The sequence below is a fragment of the Acipenser ruthenus genome, chromosome 3, assembly GCF_902713425.1.
Source record: "Acipenser ruthenus chromosome 3, fAciRut3.2 maternal haplotype, whole genome shotgun sequence".
Classification (NCBI taxonomy): domain Eukaryota; kingdom Metazoa; phylum Chordata; class Actinopteri; order Acipenseriformes; family Acipenseridae; genus Acipenser; species Acipenser ruthenus.
The window spans coordinates 77,591,685-77,613,826 of record NC_081191.1 but is presented as its reverse complement, the minus strand read 5'-3'; the positions used below and the strand labels follow the sequence as shown (position 1 = coordinate 77,613,826).

General features: G+C 36.9%; 1 protein-coding gene across 1 annotated transcript in view; it reads left to right on the top strand.

Moving 5' to 3' along the window:
• dap (death-associated protein) overlaps positions 1-14,764 on the top strand; it is a 35,193-nt gene extending 20,429 nt beyond the window's left edge. The window contains exons 3-4 of the mRNA XM_033992186.3: positions 4,191-4,233; positions 14,121-14,764. Coding sequence (XP_033848077.1) covers positions 4,191-4,233; positions 14,121-14,240 — 163 coding nt within the window. The 3' untranslated portion in view covers positions 14,241-14,764. The remainder of the gene's footprint in view (positions 1-4,190; positions 4,234-14,120) is intronic.
• Positions 14,765-22,142: the final 7,378 nt, after the last annotated feature.

The following is a 22,142-nucleotide window of genomic DNA, read 5'->3' as shown; positions in this document are numbered from 1 at the left end:
TTCCCAGAGGGCGGTGCACAATTGTCCGAGCGTCGTCCCGGGGGGGGGGGGGGTTAGGTCGGCCAGGGTGTCGGCTCACCACGCACCAGCTACCCCTGTAGTCTGACCGGGCGCCTGCGGGCTTGCTTGTAAGCTGCCTAGAGCTGCGTTGTCCTCCGACGCTGTAGCTCTGAGGTGGCTGCATGGTGAGTCTGCAGTATGAAAAGAAGCGGTTGGCTGACGGCACATGCTTCGGAGGACAGTGTGTGTTCATCTTCGCCGCTCCCAAGTCAGCGCAGGGGTGGTAGCGGTGAGCTGAGCCTAAATAATAATTGGAAATTCTAAATTGGGAGAAAATAATAAGTAATTGGCGACTACTAAATTTATAAAAATAAACAAGTAAATAAATAAATAAGTAAATGTCACATAGTCCTTTCAGAATGCTAACTGTTATCCTGAACTACGAAATAGTAATCAGTTAGGTGTGATGGTGCCATCTGCAGGAATTTACAAGTATTTAATTTTCACAGGTGATGAAGAGATGGAGATGGTACATTTTGCCTTGATTTGAGAAATATACATTAATACTCCTACTATATTTAATAGAAACCTAAGACACATGCTTCCTAGTGGTACTTGAGTGGTAGTTAAACAGTGGACTGCATTTTGAAAATAAAATCATATGGCTGTTTTGGATTGGATTGCATTTTTGTTCAATGCAGACTTAGGTTTACAATCTATTATGTCTACAGTATATATGACTGTAATCTCTTGAATACTTTAAGTATGAACCATTTTTAACTTGCCTTATTTTCTACCTATGAGAAGATTAATAAGAACTGATATCTCTCCCATTTAGACAGACATCACACTCATGCAGCAGTGTGCCTCTACATTTTAGAATAGACATTTAAATTACAGTTTAATTAGGGAAACCTATAACAAAATACAGTATTAGTTGGAATAACTCGTCATTAATAAAGGCTTATTCACACCAGACACCAGTGTTGGAACTAAAATATTATTTTTTTATTGTGTGAAACTCCACATACAGTGCTGTTCATCGTTATTATTTATTTATATTCAATACAGTCTGCTACACTGTACGTGTATAAGACAGCATCCTTGTGCCTAAAAATTCTGGCAAATGTTTATCTGAACTAAGACAGTGAATTATGACATATGATTACAGCAGCTTCAGTTGTACTACTTATGGAATTCATGTTAAAAGCTTATTACTGGAAAAAAATGTGTGCTTAGAACTGGCCAGTTGGCCGCCTTTCTGCTAAAATCCGGGTTTTAATGTGTGCAAAGCGATTTGGTTTGGTTAAACTGAGCAAGCTGTGTTTACTTAAGAGTGCATAATCACTTAATTTCACAAGCAAGGCATGCACAATCGTACCACATAAACCAACTATTACAATTCAGAATTTTTTTTTTTAACCAGAAAGACAAACCAATATAATATTGTGAAACACAAACTCAACTATCCCAATGTCGCTATCCAGCACTATAGCTGTTTCTAGTCAATCGCCGTCCTGCCTGAAATAAAATGAAGGGGAGGTTTGCCTGATAAACAGCTGAATTTCAGTTTCAGTGTCAGTAAATTCCCACAGCAACCCAAACACTGAATGCAGGTTGTGAGAAAGCTGTAAAAACCACAACAGTGCACAGGGAGTTTTAACGCTGGAACTCTGTCAGGTTTACTTATTCACCAAGTACTCAAGATGTACCATATAAATGGATAGAAGATGTATCGTATATAATGAATAACTAATGTAAATGTATGATGCCCTTCTGTATCAGCTGCCTGCCACAGACCTTTAGGGAGATTTAATGCTGGTTAAACTATATTGACATAAACATATTTATTATCCCTGTGGCCAGCAGTGGGAGATCTTGAGTATAACTACTACCACTACCATTACTACAGGGTTACACTAGCATATTCATTGAGTTAAATTATACATTTTATTATGTTGCTTATGCATAAACCATTTTTACTCAATGACCTTAAGAAATCCTAAAACTTATAAGCTGTTACTGTTATATAAACCTCTGCAATATTTACGTTAAATAAAGATTTAATATGAGATACTGTATAATACATCTATGTATGACTATTTTGGACAAAGATAATAAACAGTTAAGCAAAATTCTAAACGATTAACACTGTTGTAAACTCAAAACAAATAACTTACCAGACATCTCTGAGGAACCAATACACATTCATCAGTAGACTTGTGCACACCAGTGCTGTTTGGAATTGGCTTGTTATTTCCATGTTATCAACCAGCAGCTGCTAAGATGAAGTACCTATGAACATTGGTGTCTGGGTACTAAAATATGTATTGACACCAGAGAAGCCTCAACACTGAATTTATTACTAAAGTGCCCTGGTCTGGTTTTAGGGGGCATTGACATTCTTCATCCTTAACTTCAAGCCTTGTATCTAATCGTCTTTGAATGCCAGCACTGCCTGGCTGGTGTTTTGTGAGATGGAATGGTGTGTATGGCGGTGTTTCCTGAGTAACATGGGTTTGTCATCGTTAAGGATTCAGTGGTGTAGTCCACATCGCAGGGCCTAGCCGTCCCAGGGAATGAGTTATTTCTTCTTCGTATCAGAGCTAAGACGTTTGGGAGATTAATTCTAAGACAGCTGTGAGACACTGCGTCACTGTCGCTCTGAATTCAGCCCCTTCGTGTTCAACAGTCAAGCAGAGGAATCGGCAAAGCCTTGTATATATCTTGGAAAACTGCTTTGCACCAGCTTACTTATTTTAGACCCATTAATCTGTACAAAAGAGGTAAAACTTAACCAAAAGAAGACACATTTCCTGAAAGGTTAAAACACATTTTAACAGCTACTCAGAACTGTAAATGATTTGCTCCTATTTGCAACTGCTATTTTCAGTTGTATTATACTGTGTGTGTGTGTGTGTGTGTGTGTGTGTGTGTGTGTGTCTGTGTCTGTGTGCGCACACACACAAACACTTTATAGAAAATACTGTACTTAGGCAACATACATCCCTTTTTTTGAATACAGCTCAACCAAAATGTCTGAACTGACCACCATTTATTTTGCCCCACACATACATTTTAATATAATTACTGAAGAAATTGTGTAGCCATGGAAAATGTGCATTATTATGTTATGTGACCTTTACTGTTTACCAGTATACTAACCCTGGACCAATACATTCTACTTTCATTGTATTTTCGCCTTTTACAAACCGGTACAACCAACATTTCCAAAGGTCAAAGGCATCTCAAGGCCCTTTATTTGCAGTATGGAAAATGTTCACAAAGTAGTGCTATTTAAATCAAACCTGGATCTCTGCATTCTTTGTATTTAGCAGTAATAAGGGACACAGTAAATCACCTATGGGGGTGTGGGGGAAACGAGCTCTGTTAATGTATGGTAAAAATTATGTTTTAGAATAAATCATTAAAATAGATCCTGGTTAGTCCGTATTTATTTAAACTGAAAAAAAAAGATCTGGAAGTTTCTTCCAATCTGCGTTGCATAAGGTGCGACTAGGCATCATAAATACTGCTACCAACAGGAACTGTGCTCACTGTGATGAATATATTTTGTCTGGAATTTTCATGTTTAAGGTACAATTTCTGTAAAAACATTCCAGTTAATATGATGGCTTTTTTTTGTTCGTTTTTTTTTTTCATAAAATTCACAAGTGTGTGTTTTTTTCTTTTCATTTGGCACTGTTTTTTCCTTTCATTTGGCGCCATTGGTGGTTCCAACTTTTAATAGCTGTATGTTCACTAACTAAAATGCTATTTTCTATGAACTTATGATGCCAATTAAAAGCACAAAAAAGCTAAACAAATGTGCATGTGTAAGCCAAAAATTATGAATGCATTAATCTAGTTAGATATATTTAGTATTTGATATCATTTATGATTTCATCCAGACATTGTCTATTGGGAGATACCTGGACTTGACTCCATGAGCGTTTGAGTTTTATAAGCATTTCAGTTATGAATATTTGTTTTTCATAGGAAGTATATTTGTGGTTTCTCTGAGTTAGTTTCCGCTGCTTGGCTGTGTGGAGTAGAAGCTGCACTGAAGACAGGAATGTACAAACCAAACAGTTCAAGAGGCTACAAAGAGATTATTGGTTCATTCACTTCCCATCAGAACATATCTAATACTTGTGTGTATATAACATTTCCTCTGTTTTTCTTCACAGTCCACCTAAACCAACTCTGGTCATTTCTGGTGCAGTTACAAAGGTAAGCTATTTTGGTTTGTTTGTCCTGTCTACTTCTTGCACAAGGTATTTTCTATTTTGTAGTCAGTATATCACATGAAGGCTGTGGTGGTGTTAAAACACACATTGGCTGTCAGACCTCACCAACTGGAAATATATACTGTACAAATGTTTTGCAGTAATGTTTTTTTTATATAATATAATCAACCAATGAATTTACTTTCTGTATACAATTTTTTTTTTTTTTCAGTAGAATATTTTATTCAAGTAATAAAACAAAACCCATTCATTATAAAATATGGGCTACTGTCCTCAAATCTGTCTGGGGTTGACACTAAGGGCTCTATTGTTATGAAACGAGTGCAATGGTCAATAGCGTCTGCCCCGTAGGGAGTGGCTTCTCCACAAGTGCGATTGTGGACAGCTGTATCACTGTAGTCCTGGTCGTCCTGTTTGTTCAGTTACTTGTTCACAGTGTGTGCTCATAAAGTCAAAGCCTCCTTCTCCTGGCTTTAGAAGAGACGCGACGTGCCTGTGTTGTTACTGTGATATGCTTAAATAAAGTTGCTGAAACTAATCAGACGGCGTGCAATTGTTTGTTTTCAACTCGTCTTTCAAAACGGAGACTAGTTGCTATAGTACTGTGGTTACAGTATTGCCACTGACAGCAAACACTTTCTCGATTTATTTATTTTTTTATCTTTATTCGCTATACTAAATTTAAATAAATAGATAGGACAGCGAGGAAGCAGAATATTCAGAACATTCAGAGGGTGTGTGCACTACAAGAACGGAGATTTTCTTTCAACAAGCAGGCAAAAGGTAAAGTACACGAATACTGTATTTACGTGTTTTCGGGCGGATTGATTTGGAACCTTGATTAAACATATAATATAAGATAACATTCGAGGTCCTTCATCAGAGATTCAAGCCCTCGTATTGACCAATCAGGTTAAAGGAAATCTCCAATCCCTTTTCTAATTCATTAGAATGTTTCAAACTAGTTAAGCTCATACATTATCAGGCAGCAAAACCGTTATCTTGTTTCAGGTCTGCTGATTTGTAGTGACTTATTTCAATCACGGAAACAAAGCAAATACATTGTGTTAAGTTTACACAGCAGCTAACGCGTATAAATATAAATGTAGTACTCCATTGTATCTGCAAATGAGGATTTTTAACTCATATTTGTTTATTATTCGTTTACGAAAAATATTGTTAGTTTCTTACATTTTTGTCATTTTTGCGTCTTGGGTTCTTTTTTCTTTTCTTTTACTTTCTTGCCTTTATTTTAATTTCTTTGTCAGTCCAAGCGCACGTAGTTGCTTTTTATAGTGTGTTCGATTCTTAAAGTTCCTGATTGCGCCACTAAATAAACCTGGTTTCAGCGGGTCTTAACACAGTGCTCAATTGTCTGTTTGGGACCCCATTGCGCTGTTATCAGAATTGCTTTGGCAAATATGTTAATGATGCCACACCCACGAAATGTATGCCGACATGTGGCGATGGGGCAGACTCTATATAACGGCGCAGGACATGTCTTCAGAATACCGTTTCAGCGCAGTGTTTTTTTAAAAAAATGTTTACGTCTCCACTCCATTTTTGCACCACAGAATTGGGGGCAAGCGCCGTGTGCACGTGCACTTGCACTCGCATCTGCGCTGTGATCAGAATACAGCCCTAAGTGTGCTATTGTTACACTTTGTATCAACAGGGATATGTTGAAAGCCATTAATATAAAAAAAATAAAATAAATAAATCACAAGATTATAGCTCCATAAACATGATTTAAAACACCACTTTTATATTATTACATTTCTATTCTCTGTCTATTTATAGTAAGTAAGAATGTGATAAATCCCCAGTGTAATCTCTGTAATAACCAGAATCTCAAATGTAGGCTTCAAATGCCTTGCTTTGACTGCAGAGCACTGAACCAGTCCTGACTGTTTTCGGGATTTAAGTTGTGTCCCTGGTAATCCATTTTAATATTAGACAACCACATTTGGGATTCTTTCATCTTCGATTTACTTTTTATTAACAGGCTTCTACTGTATGATTGCCTTGTGTGCTATAAACAATGATTAGTGAATTCAAAGGTAATTTTAAAATTGATTTCAGTTTAATCTTGTGCATTCTTTTTTTTTTTCTTTAAGAAAATTAAAACAAAATGCATTTTCTTGCAACAGTGCCTGTGCAGCTACATCAGTGCCCTTGCTGCTACATTACCATCATGTTTGCTCAAGTGTACAAACTCAGTTTAATCTTGTGATGTAGAATGCAGACATCCTGCACTAATTGGACTCATGAATTGAAATAAGCAAACCTCTTGTGAATGCCTAGCAGTTTTTTTTTAAATCACTACCGTTTTGTTTGTTTGTTTGTTTGTTTGTTTGTTTGTTTGTTTTATTTAGGACGGTCCTTGTGTGTCACTACCAGAAGTAAATATAACTTTAAACTATATATAATTAAAATATACAAAGTTATTCTTTTGTTGGCTTTTGTTTGACTGCCTAGCACCGTTTGGACAAGGAATGGAGGTTATTGCTTCAGGGCTTTACTCTTATGTGCCCTTTTTAATGAAGGTTTAACTGACATCCAGAGTCTTATCAAGTATCCCCCATGAGGAGATGCTTTTCTGAATCGCTAGTGTTTCTGTGACTCTGCTGTTGCACAATTGATTGCTCATTTCAATTGGAGTTTTTGTTTCACAAACTTTACAGAATGCATATACACTCTCAGGGTATTTTGTTAAGCAGGGTTTCCCCTGGGTTCTAGATTTTAGTAGTCACTAGTGACTAATCCTTTCTAAAAACATTAGTCACTCCAGATATTCAGTAGTCACTACTGGCACACAGCTCAAGTCTTCAAGGGTGTTATGAATCCTGTTTTTATTTTATACCTTAAATCACTGTATTGACCAAAACAATTATTTAATTTAAACCGTTTTAATAATGCTCTACAGTTTAAATAAATTGGTAATGTACAGCTGTTAAGTTTTAGAACATTAAAATTCAAGAACCAGAATTATTTGCCCTGAAAAGCTACATACAGACACAGAATGCATTATGAATTACTTATACCATGTATGTCTTTTTACAATAAAAAGAAGAAAAAAAACAGTGTTAGAATATTATATACAACCCATGGTGTTCCAAATCCAAGTCTTCATTTTCTACAACTTGTTCTGTTTGTTCTGTTTCACTGCTGTGGCCACGCTGAAAAAACGAGTGGATTTTCTTCTGCGACATTTACAGTATTGGCTAACAGTTTTGTTTTTCGCGCGCACAAGTTTACCGCAATCATGTATTTATATTGATAAAGTTATAGAAAAGAAGGCAAAGTTCACTATCTACGCATCTCTACAGCTGGCCTCAATACGAAAACATATTACTGGCATTTTTTAATTATTGATGATTAAAACATACAGCACTGATGCTAATTTAAAAACAACAATAAAACCGTTACCTAGTATCAGTGTCATAGATGTCCCTGCTTGTTACCACACATATCACTGATAATGGCAGGGAAATTGGAGAGAGCTTCAGTCGCAAGACATTTTTGGCGTTTTTAATCTTTGATGGTATTTCGCCTTGATCGCCATTTGCTAGTAATGTACTAGTATTGAGCAAACAATCCACATTTTTTCACTGGATTGAAAGCTAAAACTACTCTCACAACAGACGTAACGGCTTGTAAAACTAGACCGCATGACAATACTTTGGTTTCTGATTGGCCATACATTCCGTATTTTGCAATGTAGTACTTAAGTTACAATAAACTTTAATCGGGTCATTGAAAAGAATAAAATATCGACTTGCAGGCATGAACGCACACAGGAAATAAAATGAGTTAAAGACTAGGCTTAGTTTTTTAAAATGTCTTTTTTTGTATTCCAGACAAACTGCAGTAACCGCCCAACTGTTTATATTACATTTAAACAACAGGGCTCATTTAAAATGTACATATGTAATATGTAAATTAGCCGTGTGTGCACTGAACGCTGTCACAGCGCGTCAGTCTGGTGTTAGCGATTAAACGCTGATTACGTGACAAAAGTTTGCAATAGATTGGCAAGTGGTGCTAAATAAACTGCGTTGTCTGCCATTTCAGAATTTTTCTCGAGTACCCCAGTTTGAAAACTGCTAGAAGAAACCACATTACCAACAGATACAGTTTAATAGTAGTATTTAAATGCCATTGTCCTGACTGGTAAATTCTTCCAGCTTCCCCTTTTATTTTGACAATTTCCATATAAAAAATGACATTTTTATCTTGACATTTTTCATTCTTAGCCACCAAGTAAATATTTTGGACAGTTTTCAAAACAATTGTTGCTTTATTTTTACACGTTGGTGTTGTTGATAATATGATAAACGAGTATATCTGCTTCAGGTTAAACGATGGCCCGTGTTACACAGAACACTACAAATAAAATGTCAAATATACACTATGTATTTCGTTGGTTTTGTGGATTTGCTATGTTTTTAACTTATTTTAATACTGCACATAATTATATAGTTTAGAAAATGATACTTAGCAAAACCATGCTGCACGTGAACTGTATTACATAAGAATTTCCTTTATTCCGATTCCAGTGGTGTTTTCTCAATGCAAGATGTATTGTAGGCATATATACACTAGTTCCGTATAAAACCACATACACTGTATATATACAATTTTATCATGCTCGTTATAGGCCTACTGGCGAAATGGTCAAGAGACAGTTGGTGCTTAACACATACGGAATAATTTTGGCCCTGAATTTTAGCATTTTTGGTCATAGAAAAGACACATTTCACATATTTTATAACGTTACCATAGGCTACTTTTTTCTTTTTTTAGGTAATGATGCGTTTTCTTTATACAAATCTTGTGCAGACAGTATTTTTAAGCACAACCATAATAACCTATATTTCAACAGTCACTGCCGAAGCTTATTACTTATTCTTCCAGAAGTAATGGTCGGGTGTAACGGATACAAGGTTATATTTGCGCCGGGCCATGTTGTTAGCAAGCCTGATGTTGTTGTCCATGCTTTACTGTGAAACTGCCTGTGTAACCAGGGCGGATGTGAGCGCATTCTACTGGACTGGAGAATAAAAGCACAGGAGTTTAATTATGAAAACGCAAGTGTAAACAAACAAGTAAAAAAGATTAGCCTGTCGTCAGACATGTCATGGTAATACAACATACATTCATTTACTGCGTATTGGTATTGATTGCGTCTGGTCAGGGAAGGGGGACACACGAGCGCGTTAAGAGAATTTCAGCGGGGCATTGGCGCAATGGCGCGAACACTGCGGATGCAAAGGTTTGAGCAGAACTCTCTGTAGTCGTGAAAGCGCAGCAGAAGAAGCTGTCAGGTTGCAAAGAGTAATGCGAGGCTGAAAGCTACAGCAGCACCGAGTACAGCCTCATAAAGCGGTCTGGGTTACCATGGTAACTGACACGCAACATGAAACTGAGGCGCTGAATGGCTGACTGCATTTACATCATCTACCACGGGATGAGAACGTTGCAGAGTCAATGAATCGATGAGGCCGAGGCGCTGATCTGATCAGCAGCAGTGACTCCATGGTTTAGCGATCCCTTCTTTTAAAGAACGAGACGTTGTGTGTGACTTTAACAAAAGGGATTTTTTTATAGTACAAACAGAAACGATCGTCACTAGTGACGATTCCACTTTTTTTTTTGTCGTCACTTTCAAAAAACATTCGCAAATTACGAGAGTGACGAGCGACAGCGAAACCCCTTTTGTTAAGACATTTGTGCCTTTATTTGAGATGGCTGTCTGACCACAACCTTCAAGTGTGTTGCTACAGTATTTTCTTGAACTATATAAAGACTATTTTGTTTCCATAAAGCTGGTCTTTATTAGAGGTTTGCCTGTAACTTGAAACATATCGTAAGCAAAGCGCAAGAGCTCTTGGGAGGCCTCAAGAGAGCAGCACACTTTACTGAAATACTGCTACAGCTTATAAAGCTTCAATTGAAAAAACCGATTGCCTCTTTACATTGTAGTAAATTGTTTTCCAAAAAATCCCTCTGGGTGAAACTATGTGATTATTTTAATGTTTGAGTGAGGATTGAGTTGGTACTGGAGTGCAGCAGAGTGTAATGGGGCCTAGCACACTGGACATTCAGGACAGAAGGCTGGAGTGCATGGACATGCTTGGATATACTCAGAATCTATTGTCTTTTTGCTTTGTTGTGTTAATTATAGGTCATAGTCGTATTGGAAGAAGCTCTCTAAAAATGTGTTTGGCATTTGTTTACAGTATGTGAAATGTCAAAATACTAAAATACACTTAAATGAGAAAAAAATACATTCCTGTATATATATATATATATATATATATATATACAGTGCCTTGCAAAAGTATTCAGACCCCTGACCAATTCTCTCATATTACTGAATTACAAATGGTACATTGAAATTTCGTTCTGTTTGATATTTTAAAACACTGAAACTCAAAATCAATTATTGTAAGGTGACGTTGGTTTTATGTTGAAATATTTTTAAGAAAAATAAAAAACTGAAATATCTTGCTTGCATAAGTATTCAACCCCTGTGCTGTGGAAGCTCCCAGTTTACACCGATGAAAGAAATTGCCCTAACGAGGGCACAATTACCTTACCATTGGCCTCCACCTGTGAACCATTAAAGTTGCTGTCACATTTTCTGGATAAAAACCCCACTGTTGAAGGATCATTGGTCAGGCTGTGAATCTGAAGGAAAATGAAGACCAAACAGCATTCTACAGAAGTTAGAGATAAAGTAATACAAATGCATAGATTAGGGAAAGGGTACAAAATAATATCCAAGTGTTTGGATATCCCAGTGAGCACAGTTGGATCAATAATCAGGAAGTGGAAGCTGCATCACACTACCCAGGCACTGCCAAGAAAAGGCCATCCCTCAAACCCAGCGCTCAAACAAGAAGGAGACTTGTGAGAGAAGCCACAGAGGCCAACAATCACTTTGAAGGAGCTACAGAGTTCAGTGGCTGGGAGTGGAGTAATGGTGCACCAGTCAACCATATCAAGAGCTCTGCATAACACTGGCCTGTATGGGAGGGTGGCAAGAAAGAAGCCGTTACTCAAAAAGTACCATCTGAAAGCACGTCTGGAGCTTGCCAGAAAGCATGAGAGTGACCCAGCTGCGATGTGGGAAAAGGTTTTGCGGTCAGATGAGACCAAGATAAAGCTTTTTGGCCAAAACTCAAAGCGCTATGTGTGGCGCAAACCTAACACTGCCCATGCCTCAAGACACACCATCTCTACAGTGAAGTATGGTGGTGGCAGCATCATGCTGTGGGGATGCTTCTCATCAGCAGGGACTGGGCATCTTGTTAAAATTGAAGGAAGAATGGATGGAGCAAAATACAGGGAAATACTGCAAGAGAACCTGCTTGGGAGGAAATTCACCTTTCAGCAGGACAATGACCCCAAGCACAAGGCCAAAGCAACATTGGAGTGGCTCAAGAAGAAAAAGGTGAATGTCCTACAGTGGCCCAGTCAAAGTCCTGATCTCAATCCCATTGAGAATCTGTGGCACTATTTGAAAATTGCGGTCCACAAGCGTCGTCCAACCAACCTGATCAACATGAAGCAAATCTGCCAAGAAGAATGGGCCAAAATCACTCCGACACTGTGTGCAAAGCTGGTACATACTTACCCCAAAAGACTTCAAGCTGTTATTGCAGCGAAAGGTGGCTCTACCAAATATTAATGTGTGGGGGTTGAATACTTATGCAAGCAAGATATTTCAGTTTTTTATTTTTCTTAAAAATATTTCCCAACATAAAACCCATGTCACCTTACAATAGTTGATTTTGAGTTTCAGTGTTTTAAAATAAAGTGTACCATTTGTAATTCAGTAATATGAGAGAATTGGTCAGGGGTCTGAATACTTTTGCAAGGCACTGTATATATATATATATATATATATATATATATATATATATATATATATATATATATATATATATATATAATATTTAACGTCCCAATATATAATAAAAAAAGATTAGTAGTTTGAGGATATACAGTACGCCACATTCTAAAGAATGTGACAAACATTTTAATAAAAGCCTGCTGTTACCAATTTTCTTCTTCGTGCCTCTATACCTTTGTCTGTTAGATAGTCCCACCAGACCCGATGCACAAAGACACAGGGGGCAAATCAAACTAACTTCCCTGCAGAATAGTACTGAAACTTCCAGCACTTAACCTTCCTTAACTTCAGCCAAAGTCGATCAACCTTAAGAAGATACAGGAAAGTTCATCAAAGTACAAAATATGCTGATTGTGTGTGGTTTGGGAGTGGAGAACAACAGCCAGTTGTTGTGCATGTGTTTTTTTTTCTCTCTCTCCAGACCACTTACCACTGAATAAACTGACACTGGTGTGTATTCAATTTGCAATAGTAAAAATAGAGTACAGTACCATACAGTGTATTTAAACATTAAAAACTGGTAGACTTTTCTTAAAAAAAGAAGTAAAAAATAAAATAATAAATAAAATAGCAAGGCGTTTATTTGGCAAGGAGGTTGTTATATTAGTCATTTATCTTGATTTCACTTATTTTAATCCATAATAGCACTTATCATTGTCATGCATTAAATAATGCTCTAAGTAATATATTTATTTATATGTATCTATGTCTTGATTTCCAACCAATGTCAGTAACCTAGTGGATAGATAACTTACACCTCTGATCCCTGATGCACAAAGAATGAATCCAGCTCTGAGAATTGTTCCTCTTTTTAAAAGTATTACAATATAGTCATGACCGCCTTTGTTTACAAAATGCGTGGAATTTGTGTGGAATTCAGAATCGTAAATCTGTTCATAGACCAATTTTGCTTCAAGATATCTATATTATGTAGATTACACACCAAAATGCATTGGCAGATATGTCGCATACAAAGTAACACAAAATTGTCATTTTACATGAACAATGCTTGCACAGGATCTATTCCTGCTTGTGTTTAATCTGGTAAAATGTCATTCCAGCTTGCAACCTTTTTGTCAGCAACTTGCTATATTAGTTCTACACTAAGATTTGTGTTACAGAACACCTCGATTTGAAGCAAGACACCCAGATTCTGTGGGCTGCACAGTTAACACTGCACCACTTTGGGCTTGGGCACTGTTTTTTCTTCCTACAACATATAGATTGCTGATATATATATATATCTCCTATAACTAATATATAGTCAATGTTTATGTTTTTTTGTTTTTTTTTCACTTTATGTGATCTTTGTAGATTTCTGGCTTGTTTATTTTCCAACTTCCCGCTATCATCTTCCTTTTATTTGGGGAAGTTTTCTGAACTGGAGGTTTAGGGTAGAGTAGGTACCCTCCCTAATTGAAGTATGACATGCCCCCTCTCTGTGAATTTTGGGAAGTTACGAGGAAGTTCAGTTGATCGACTTGGAGGGAAGTTCAGTTAGGGGAAAGTTTGCAAACTTCACACTAAAAATGTAGCTTAATTTCCTGCAGTGAAGTTTTTGATCGACTTGCCCCCATAGTCAAACAAGAAGACCTGTTTTCAAGCTAGAGAATGGTATATAAAAATATATATATATGGATATCAAAATTGTAGCAACATGTTTGTAAACAAAATAAAAAAATATTAAAGAATGGTAGTACAGACATTACAACACCTCTGAAGTATTACCATAGGGGTGGAACCTAGCACAAGAATATGAGTACTTTGTTTACCGAGTCACCTGAAGCATGCCAGACTCCTTGTTGCCATGCCATTCTGGTATTGCTACATTTTATTTTTTTTCTTTCAATGGTGAGATGAGATAAACAAACAAAAAAAAAACACTTTGTGCTGTACCTAACTTTGCTCTCCCCTCTTAGCAAAATATCTCTTTTTTTTTTCTTTCTCAGGGTGATAAAGATTTCCCTCCAGCAGCAGCCCAGGTAGCGCATCAGAAACCCCAGCCGTCTGTAGAGAAGCTGCCCTCAGCCCATCAAATCAATCAGCACATCCACCAGCCGCGCAAGTGAACCAGCAGTCAGGAGTCAGCCTTCTATCCATTCCAGGAGAACTTGGCATCAACATGTTTGCATGTACAAGGAACACACACAAAATCAGCTTTTCTAGATGTCTCTACTCTTAACATTCCATGCTATTTTTAAAAATGATATTTGAGGCTACTTGGTATTCTGTATATTACAGTTTATTGAAAACATGCATGCTATCATGCTGTGGTGTAACTCGTGTTTTGTAGAGGAATGAATAGACAGTGTGTTTTCCTTCTGCATGTAAACATGTGGTACATTTCAGGAAACACAGTATAAATCAAAGCATATAATGTTGATTTAAAGTACAGAGATGAAGACTGAGGTTTTTTTTCTTAATGAAAAAAATCATTATTCTTTTTTTTTTTTTTTAAGTAATTGATCCTTTTTATGTAATTTAATCTCCTTTATGAAAATATGTCAAACCAATTGGTGTAAACAAATTTGAGGATGTCAGATTAATTTTTTTTGGTTTTTATTTGAAATTGAAATAAACAATGGCCATTCCATTTTGTTGTATTAACCTGTGTTTTTTGTTGAGCATAGCAGGTTACATGTTTTAGTTTTTGACCAAAATGACAGTACCTATTGGTATCCCTACATAGCCAATCCTCTCCTCTTTAAATATATACAACAGCCTTTAATGATCAAGCCACAAGTACAGTGGTAACCTGAAATGTTATACATTTTCAGGAATTTAGAATAACTAGGGATGAGGTTTTCATTGCCCTTGTCTCAAATCTTTCATCATAAATTGTAACACCCACAGAGAGAACCACACTTCATGTAAATGGTGTCTTTGAAACAGAAGCACACTGTGGATAATTCCTTGCAATCAGGAAATCATGAGGCAAGCTCATGTCTGGGCTAAAAAAAAATATATATTCACATGGTGTGATTGTTTCATAACCAATAACTTAAGGAAAACATAGTAAATGTGATTATGTAATTCAAAATATAAAGGCACATCTGGCCCATTTGTATCAACTTCTAATTCATAGTTTACAAATGTGCTTTTATACAAAATATTAGTGAAAGGAGTGACTGAAACACCAAAACATCCCACCTACTGCAGCACCACTGAATAGAAAAGGTAAAGAACAGTTACTTGTGTTATTATACATTTATGCCGAACATAATATATCATACAGACATTTTAATCTACAAGCTTGAAGGTAGGAAGAGAATTTGGTAAGGATACAGGCAATATTGCAGTTTACCTTACTTCTTAAATGTCTTGGTATCCCTAAATAGCTAATCGCACAAACACAGTCGCAGACAAAAGTATTGGCACACTGCACTTCAAAACACATGAAGTAAAAGCATTTAGGGAACATTTTTTTATAAAGCTTGGGTGAATGCTTTTGCACCACTCTGCTTCAGTCAGATAAAATAAGTGCACATTACCTTTTGGTTTCCGGATGATAAAAACATCACACTTTGAGTTACAGGGCAGCAGTGTGGAGTAGTGGTTAGGGCTCTGGACTCTTGACCGGAGGGTCGTGGGTTCAATCCCAGGTGGGGGACACTGCTGCTGATTGCTCCAGTAAAAACCCAACTGTATAAATGGGTAATTGTATGTAAAAATAATGTGATATCTTGTAACAATTGTAAGTCACCCTGGATAAGGGCGTCTGCTAAGAAATAAATAAATAAATAATAATAGCCACTAATTAATGACAAAGGAGGCTGTGATCCAGTGGTTAAAGAAAAGGGCTTGTAACCAGGAGTTCCCCGGTTCAAATCCCGGCTCACTCACTAACTCACTGACTCACTGTCACTTAAACTCCCTGTGCTCCGTCTTTCGAGAGAGATGTTGTAAGTGACTCTGCAGTTGAACGCCCTAGTCTCTGTAAGTCGCCGTAATGGGAGGTATTTGTGTGCTGACTATCTGGCGCATGCGTGGTTCTGCAGGAAGGGGGCAGCAGCCTCGTAAGATCTGCCTGTCAATCATGGCAATGACACAGAGAGGTTGGGAGGAAGGTGTGTGGCTTTCCCTCTCTCTGAGTGGTTGAGAGGCGGGCCGTGGGGGGTTGCTTGGCCCATAAGTACTGCGCTTGGTTATGCATTCGGGTGGCAGTGATTGGGAATACACAGAGATGCTGGCTGAGAAGGCCAGTGTAAACATAGACCAGGCAGGAACACCAGTGGTTGGAGCAAGCGACTAAAATAGGCATGGACGGCTGAGGAGGACACATACAGACACATTTTAGCAACAAAGCAGATGATGGTCAAGACAAATGACTTGGATTCACATTTGAGAAAAGCACTCATAGCAAACTACATAAATGAACAGTATCAAAGAAATATGGAAAACCAAAATGCACAATCGCAGCAATTAACTAATTCAACTGAAATGCTTGAAAGAAGTGGACATCCAAGAAAAGAAAATTATTTTGACTTGCTTTTATGAAAGCTCAGGTCACATCTATTGGACAGCAAATATATTTAATTATCCACCAAAACCAGCCAATTAATGCTTTGCACTGACAAAAGCAACCAATCCTGTACCCACAACTACCAAGTCAGTCAATCACAGCCTGTCAGCTCGACTACAGCTCAGCAACTTTCAACAACAAACCAAGACTTGGACAATTCAGTAATATTGCTTCATTCAGTTATCTGGCACAATCTACGACTAAGTCGCCCTGGATAAGGGCGTCTGCCAAGAAATAAATAATAATAAGCCATATAAACTATACGCAGCTCTGACAAGTACAATTTTAAGTTTTTTTTTCTGCCATTATGTATGTCATCCTTTATAAACATTTTTGGGACTATTTTCCTAAAACTTTGCTTAGCGGAACAATACCCGACAAATAAGTTCAAGGTAAATCTAGGTTTTAAAAAATGTCTTTTTAATAGCACTAGTGCCCTCTCGATGAAGGCTCTATCATGTTGCAGTTGATCTTGCCTTTTGTTGGTGCCCTAGTCTTTGGCTCGGACGCATAATTACAGTAGCGGTCAACTGCCATACGACAGCGCAGAAAAGAACTGTACAAAAGCACTGGAATACAGAAGAGCTGTAAGCACACTGCAAACCACTGAAAATGTATTAAACATGGCAAGAAATATGCATGCTTCAACAAGATTCTGTGGTCCGATGAGACTAAATTATAACTTTTCCCCAAAAATGGACCATCGTATTTTTAGAGATAAAAGGGGAAATTCTTCATGAAGAAAAACATGTATCTACAGTTAAACATGGAGGTGGTTTGATCATGATATGAGGGTGTTTTAGCAGTTAAAGGACTGGAGACATTGATGTGATTGAAGATGAAGAATGAATGCAGCCATGTATCAAAACATTCTACAAAGAACAATGATACCATTTGCTCGTACACGACAACGACCCAAAGCATACGGCTAAGTCAACTATGGAATTCTTGAAGAAAACAAAGACAAAAGTTCTGGAACGGCCTTTGCAATCACCAGATCTCAATCCAATAGAAAAGAAGCCGTTGCCAAGCATTATGTATCTAATCTTATTTTTTTTACGATTTGTTTTTTTCCCTACATGTTCAACACCAATAAATAAAGATACACAGGTTTAGTTTCAAAATAACCCTTGTTTGCAACATTTATTCCATTAATAATTTTACAGTGTTGTTTTTCGTTTTAAGTTAAACTACTAGAAAGTATTCTGTTTTTCAAAATGTCTAAATAATTGTTTCAAGTAAATTTAAGTGCAAAATACATTAAAATATAGATATAATACTACTACAGTACTGTAAATTCCAGCAGTTACAATGTAAACCAGTGACATAATACTTGAATGGATTTTTAAACTAATAATTAACAGAGTGTAAAATCAAGTTATACATCCTACATCACATCTGTATTAATCTATTTTATTTTAGCTTATCAAGTACCCAAATACTTCAAGAAAATATCTTTGCATTACTGAACATTTCTTTCCAAAACCATACTTAGACAATAGTTTAATCTATTAATATAGTCTATTATATAGTATATAGTCTAAGCTAAAAGCATTGGCTTTTACACATTTGTTGTATTAATTCAAATTTAAAACAATAGCACTGAACAGTCCTGCTTGCATCAATTAAAAAAGCAAAAAAAAAAACAGTGCACCATCTAATAACCTGTAAACAAAACATCGTAGTGTTCCATATGGTGCAGAAAAAATTGCATTACATTTCCAGCTGTACAAATACATACATTTTGTTTTGTTAATCAGAACCATAACCATACACATACTTTACAAGTGTACCACTGCGTTGCACTGATATGCAGAACAAGTTACAGTATGTATTAAAGTCATTCAAAGTACTCCATTCAAACAAAATGTTTTCTACATCGGGCCATAAACACTTTCCTCCACTTTTTCTTTCACCATTTTAAGTTTGTCTTTGTTTAGTCTCCAGTCACGTACTGTTTTTTCAGCATTGCGATTGCCTTTTCTTTTTTTGTCTGACTGGCCTACTTTATCCAGTCTCAAATACATCTGCATTACAGTCAGCACTCACATATCCCACCCTATAAAATTTTGACTTCAGTGACGGTTAAACAAGTGTGACGCATATCTGTTTATTTCATTTTGGACCGTTCCAACCCTTGTCCGTTTGTCACAAAAAAGATGTGTCAAAAATACATAGCTGAAAGCACTGCATTTTAAAATAAGTAGGCTTCCATTTAGATGTAATGTAGTTGGTTTTGTTGGTACAGTATTATGTTTTCAATAGAAGAAGTATTTTATCTGAAAATATCACTTGCCAAAAGAGAAACTGTGGAAACGTGGACTGTAATACAGTACATACTTTTAAATCCGGTACGTATTGTAGCAGTATGTAAAATTCCCCATTAACGATACAACAGCAAAATTAAATCAAAATGTTACCCATGCACAGCACTGCATAAAACGTAAACAGCAATGTAATTTAGCAAAAGATTAAAAAAGCAACACCAGTTTCCAGAATTAAAACCGTATCCAAAGTCAGTATTCAAGATTGCAGAATATAGTGCTCGATAAGGCCCTAATGTCACAGTTCACTTGCAAATGAAAATGCACAAAAGCAACTAAAGACCACAGATTAAAAAACAGTGACTGATAAACGAGTATACTGTAACATTGAAGGGATGGCTTTGTATCAGAAAACTGGTGACAAATTCGGAAATTGCGTGTAATCGCAGGTACAGACGTGCTCAAATTTGTTGGTACCCCTCCACAAAAAACGAAGAATGCACAATTTTCTCTGAAATAACTTGAAACTGACAAAAGTAATTGGCATCCACCATTGTTTATTCCATATTTAATAGAAATCAGACTTTGCTTTTGATTTTTTATTCAACATAATATTGTAAATAAGAAAACAAATGAAAATGGCATGGACAAAAATGATGGGACCGCTAACCTAATATTTTGTTGCACAACCTTTAGAGGCAATCACTGCAATCAAACGTTTTCTGTAGCTCTCAATGAGACTTCTGCACCTGTTAACAGGTAGTTTGGCCCACTCTTCCTGAGCAAACTGCTCCAGCTGTCTCAGGTTTGATGGGTGCCTTCTCCAGACTGCAAGTTTCAGCTCTTTCCATAGATGTTCGATAGGATTCAGATCAGGACTCATAGAAGGCCACTTCAGAATAGTCCAATGTTTTGTTCTTATCCATTCTTGGGTGCTTTTAGCTGTATGTTTTGGGTCATTATCCTGTTGGAGGACCCATGACCTGCGACTGAGACAGAGCTTTCTGACACTGGGCAGTACGTTTCGCTCCAGAATGCCTTGATAGTCTTGAGATTTCATTGTGCCCTGCACAGATTCAAGGCACCCTGTGCCAGGCGCAGCAAAGCAGCCCCAAAACATAACCGAGCCTCCTGATGTGACTTGCCAAAAAGCTCCAGTTTTGACTCATCTGTCCAAAGGACATTCTCCCAGAAGGATTGTGGCTTGTCAATATGCATTTTAGCAAATTCCAGTCTGGCTTTTTTATGTTTTTCTTTCAAAAGTGGAGTCCTCCTGGGTCTTCTTCCATGGAGTCCACTTTCACTCAAAAAGCGACGGATGGTGCAATCAGAAACTGACGTACCTTCACCTTGGAGTTCAGCTTGTATCTCTTTGGCAGTTATCCTTGGTTCTTTTTCTACCATTCACACTATCCTTCTGTTCAATCTGGGGTCGATTTTCCTCTTGCGGCCGCGCCCAGGGAGGTTGGCTACAGTTCCATGGACCTTAAACTTCTTAATAATATTTGCAACTGTTGTCACAGGAACATCAAGCTGCTTGGAGATGGTCTTGTAGCCTTTACCTTTACCATGCTTGTCTATTATTTTCTTTCTGATCTCCTCAGACAACTCTCTCCTTTGCTTTCTCTGGTCCATGTTCAGTGTGGTGCACACAATGATACCAAACAGCACAGTGACTACTTTTCTCTATTTAAATAGGCTGAATGACTGATTACAAGATTGGAGACGTGTGATACTAATTAAAGAAACTAATTAGTTTGAAATATCACTATAATCCAATTATTTATTATCTTTTCTAAGGGGTACCAACAAATGTGTCCAGGCCATTTTAGAATATCTTTGTAGAATAAGCAATAATTCATCTCTTTTCACAGCTTCTTTGCTTTATTTTATGACATACCAAAGGCATGCAAGTATACATGATAAAATAGCTTTTAATTTCATCACTTTTCAGGAGGAATGAAGCATTATTTCAATGAGCTGTAAGGGTTCCAACAAATTTGAGCACGTCTGTAAGTGAATTAATTTTTTACATATATATATATATATATATATATATATATATATATATATATATATATATATATATATATATATATATATATAATGGGGATTGATTTTATTCTTAATACAAGGGCGGTAAAACGCAACTGACGTGTATCTGTGTAACGGATATCAGAGTGCTGACTGTATAGCATTGCAGTTACAACCAATGGAAGACTTGATATGTTTACTCAGCTTTCTAACCAATAGCTGTTTGCTACGAATCCCAAGGGCGGATTCAGTCTGAATGCTGACAAATCAATGGCTCGGGAGGTTGGGAATAAGGAGATTCATAGAGATTGACAGCTATTTTAACCACTATTTTTTTTTCTCCACGTACACACGTCTGGGTCGAGAGGAGGTCAGTCAAGAATCTGAAAGCTTGCGTTTTAACATTCAAAATGACTAAGGGTATTGAGAGTAGGCCTAGGCTAATGCATTATTTTTACACAAAGTACTAACCAAACAGGTTGATTAACATCCTTAGAAATAATCACAATGTGGGTCAATGTTTACTGAGCAGTACTACAGGCCATGCTGGGAAGTAGGCAGGTGTTGTCAACAGTTAACACTACACACTGTGTACCTCATGGCCGTTTCTGAACAAAGAAATCTGAACTATTTTATTATCCCCAACCTTATGCTGCTACTAAACGTCCTTGTACATTTTTAGAACTCTTTAAGACAGTAGCAACAAATAGAAAATTGCATATATATGATAAATAGCTGTAAAACACTATCAGAGATGAGAAGTCAGTGTAAATACAAATAGTAATGTGCAATTTGCAAAAATATTTGGAAAATACCCAGCTTTATATGACAAAGATCATCACAATTATAAAGATACAGATTTGAAAGGTAATATATGGGAGTCAATTTCAAAGAAACTGGATAAGCCTGATATGTATGATTTCTTGCCATGTTGAAATACTGTCAGAGAAGATACTCATAATTATTACATCATGTTGATGAATATGTACCAGTCTTGATAATAGTTTTGTCAATTGCAATTTTTTTAAGTTTTATAGATCTGGCAGTTTTCAAATCTGTCGCATCATGTCTGTGTCACTTCAGGTGTGTATGGTCATGTCGCTGTGAAAATATCTTGTCGCCAAATGAAAAATTGCATCGCGTCTGGTGTG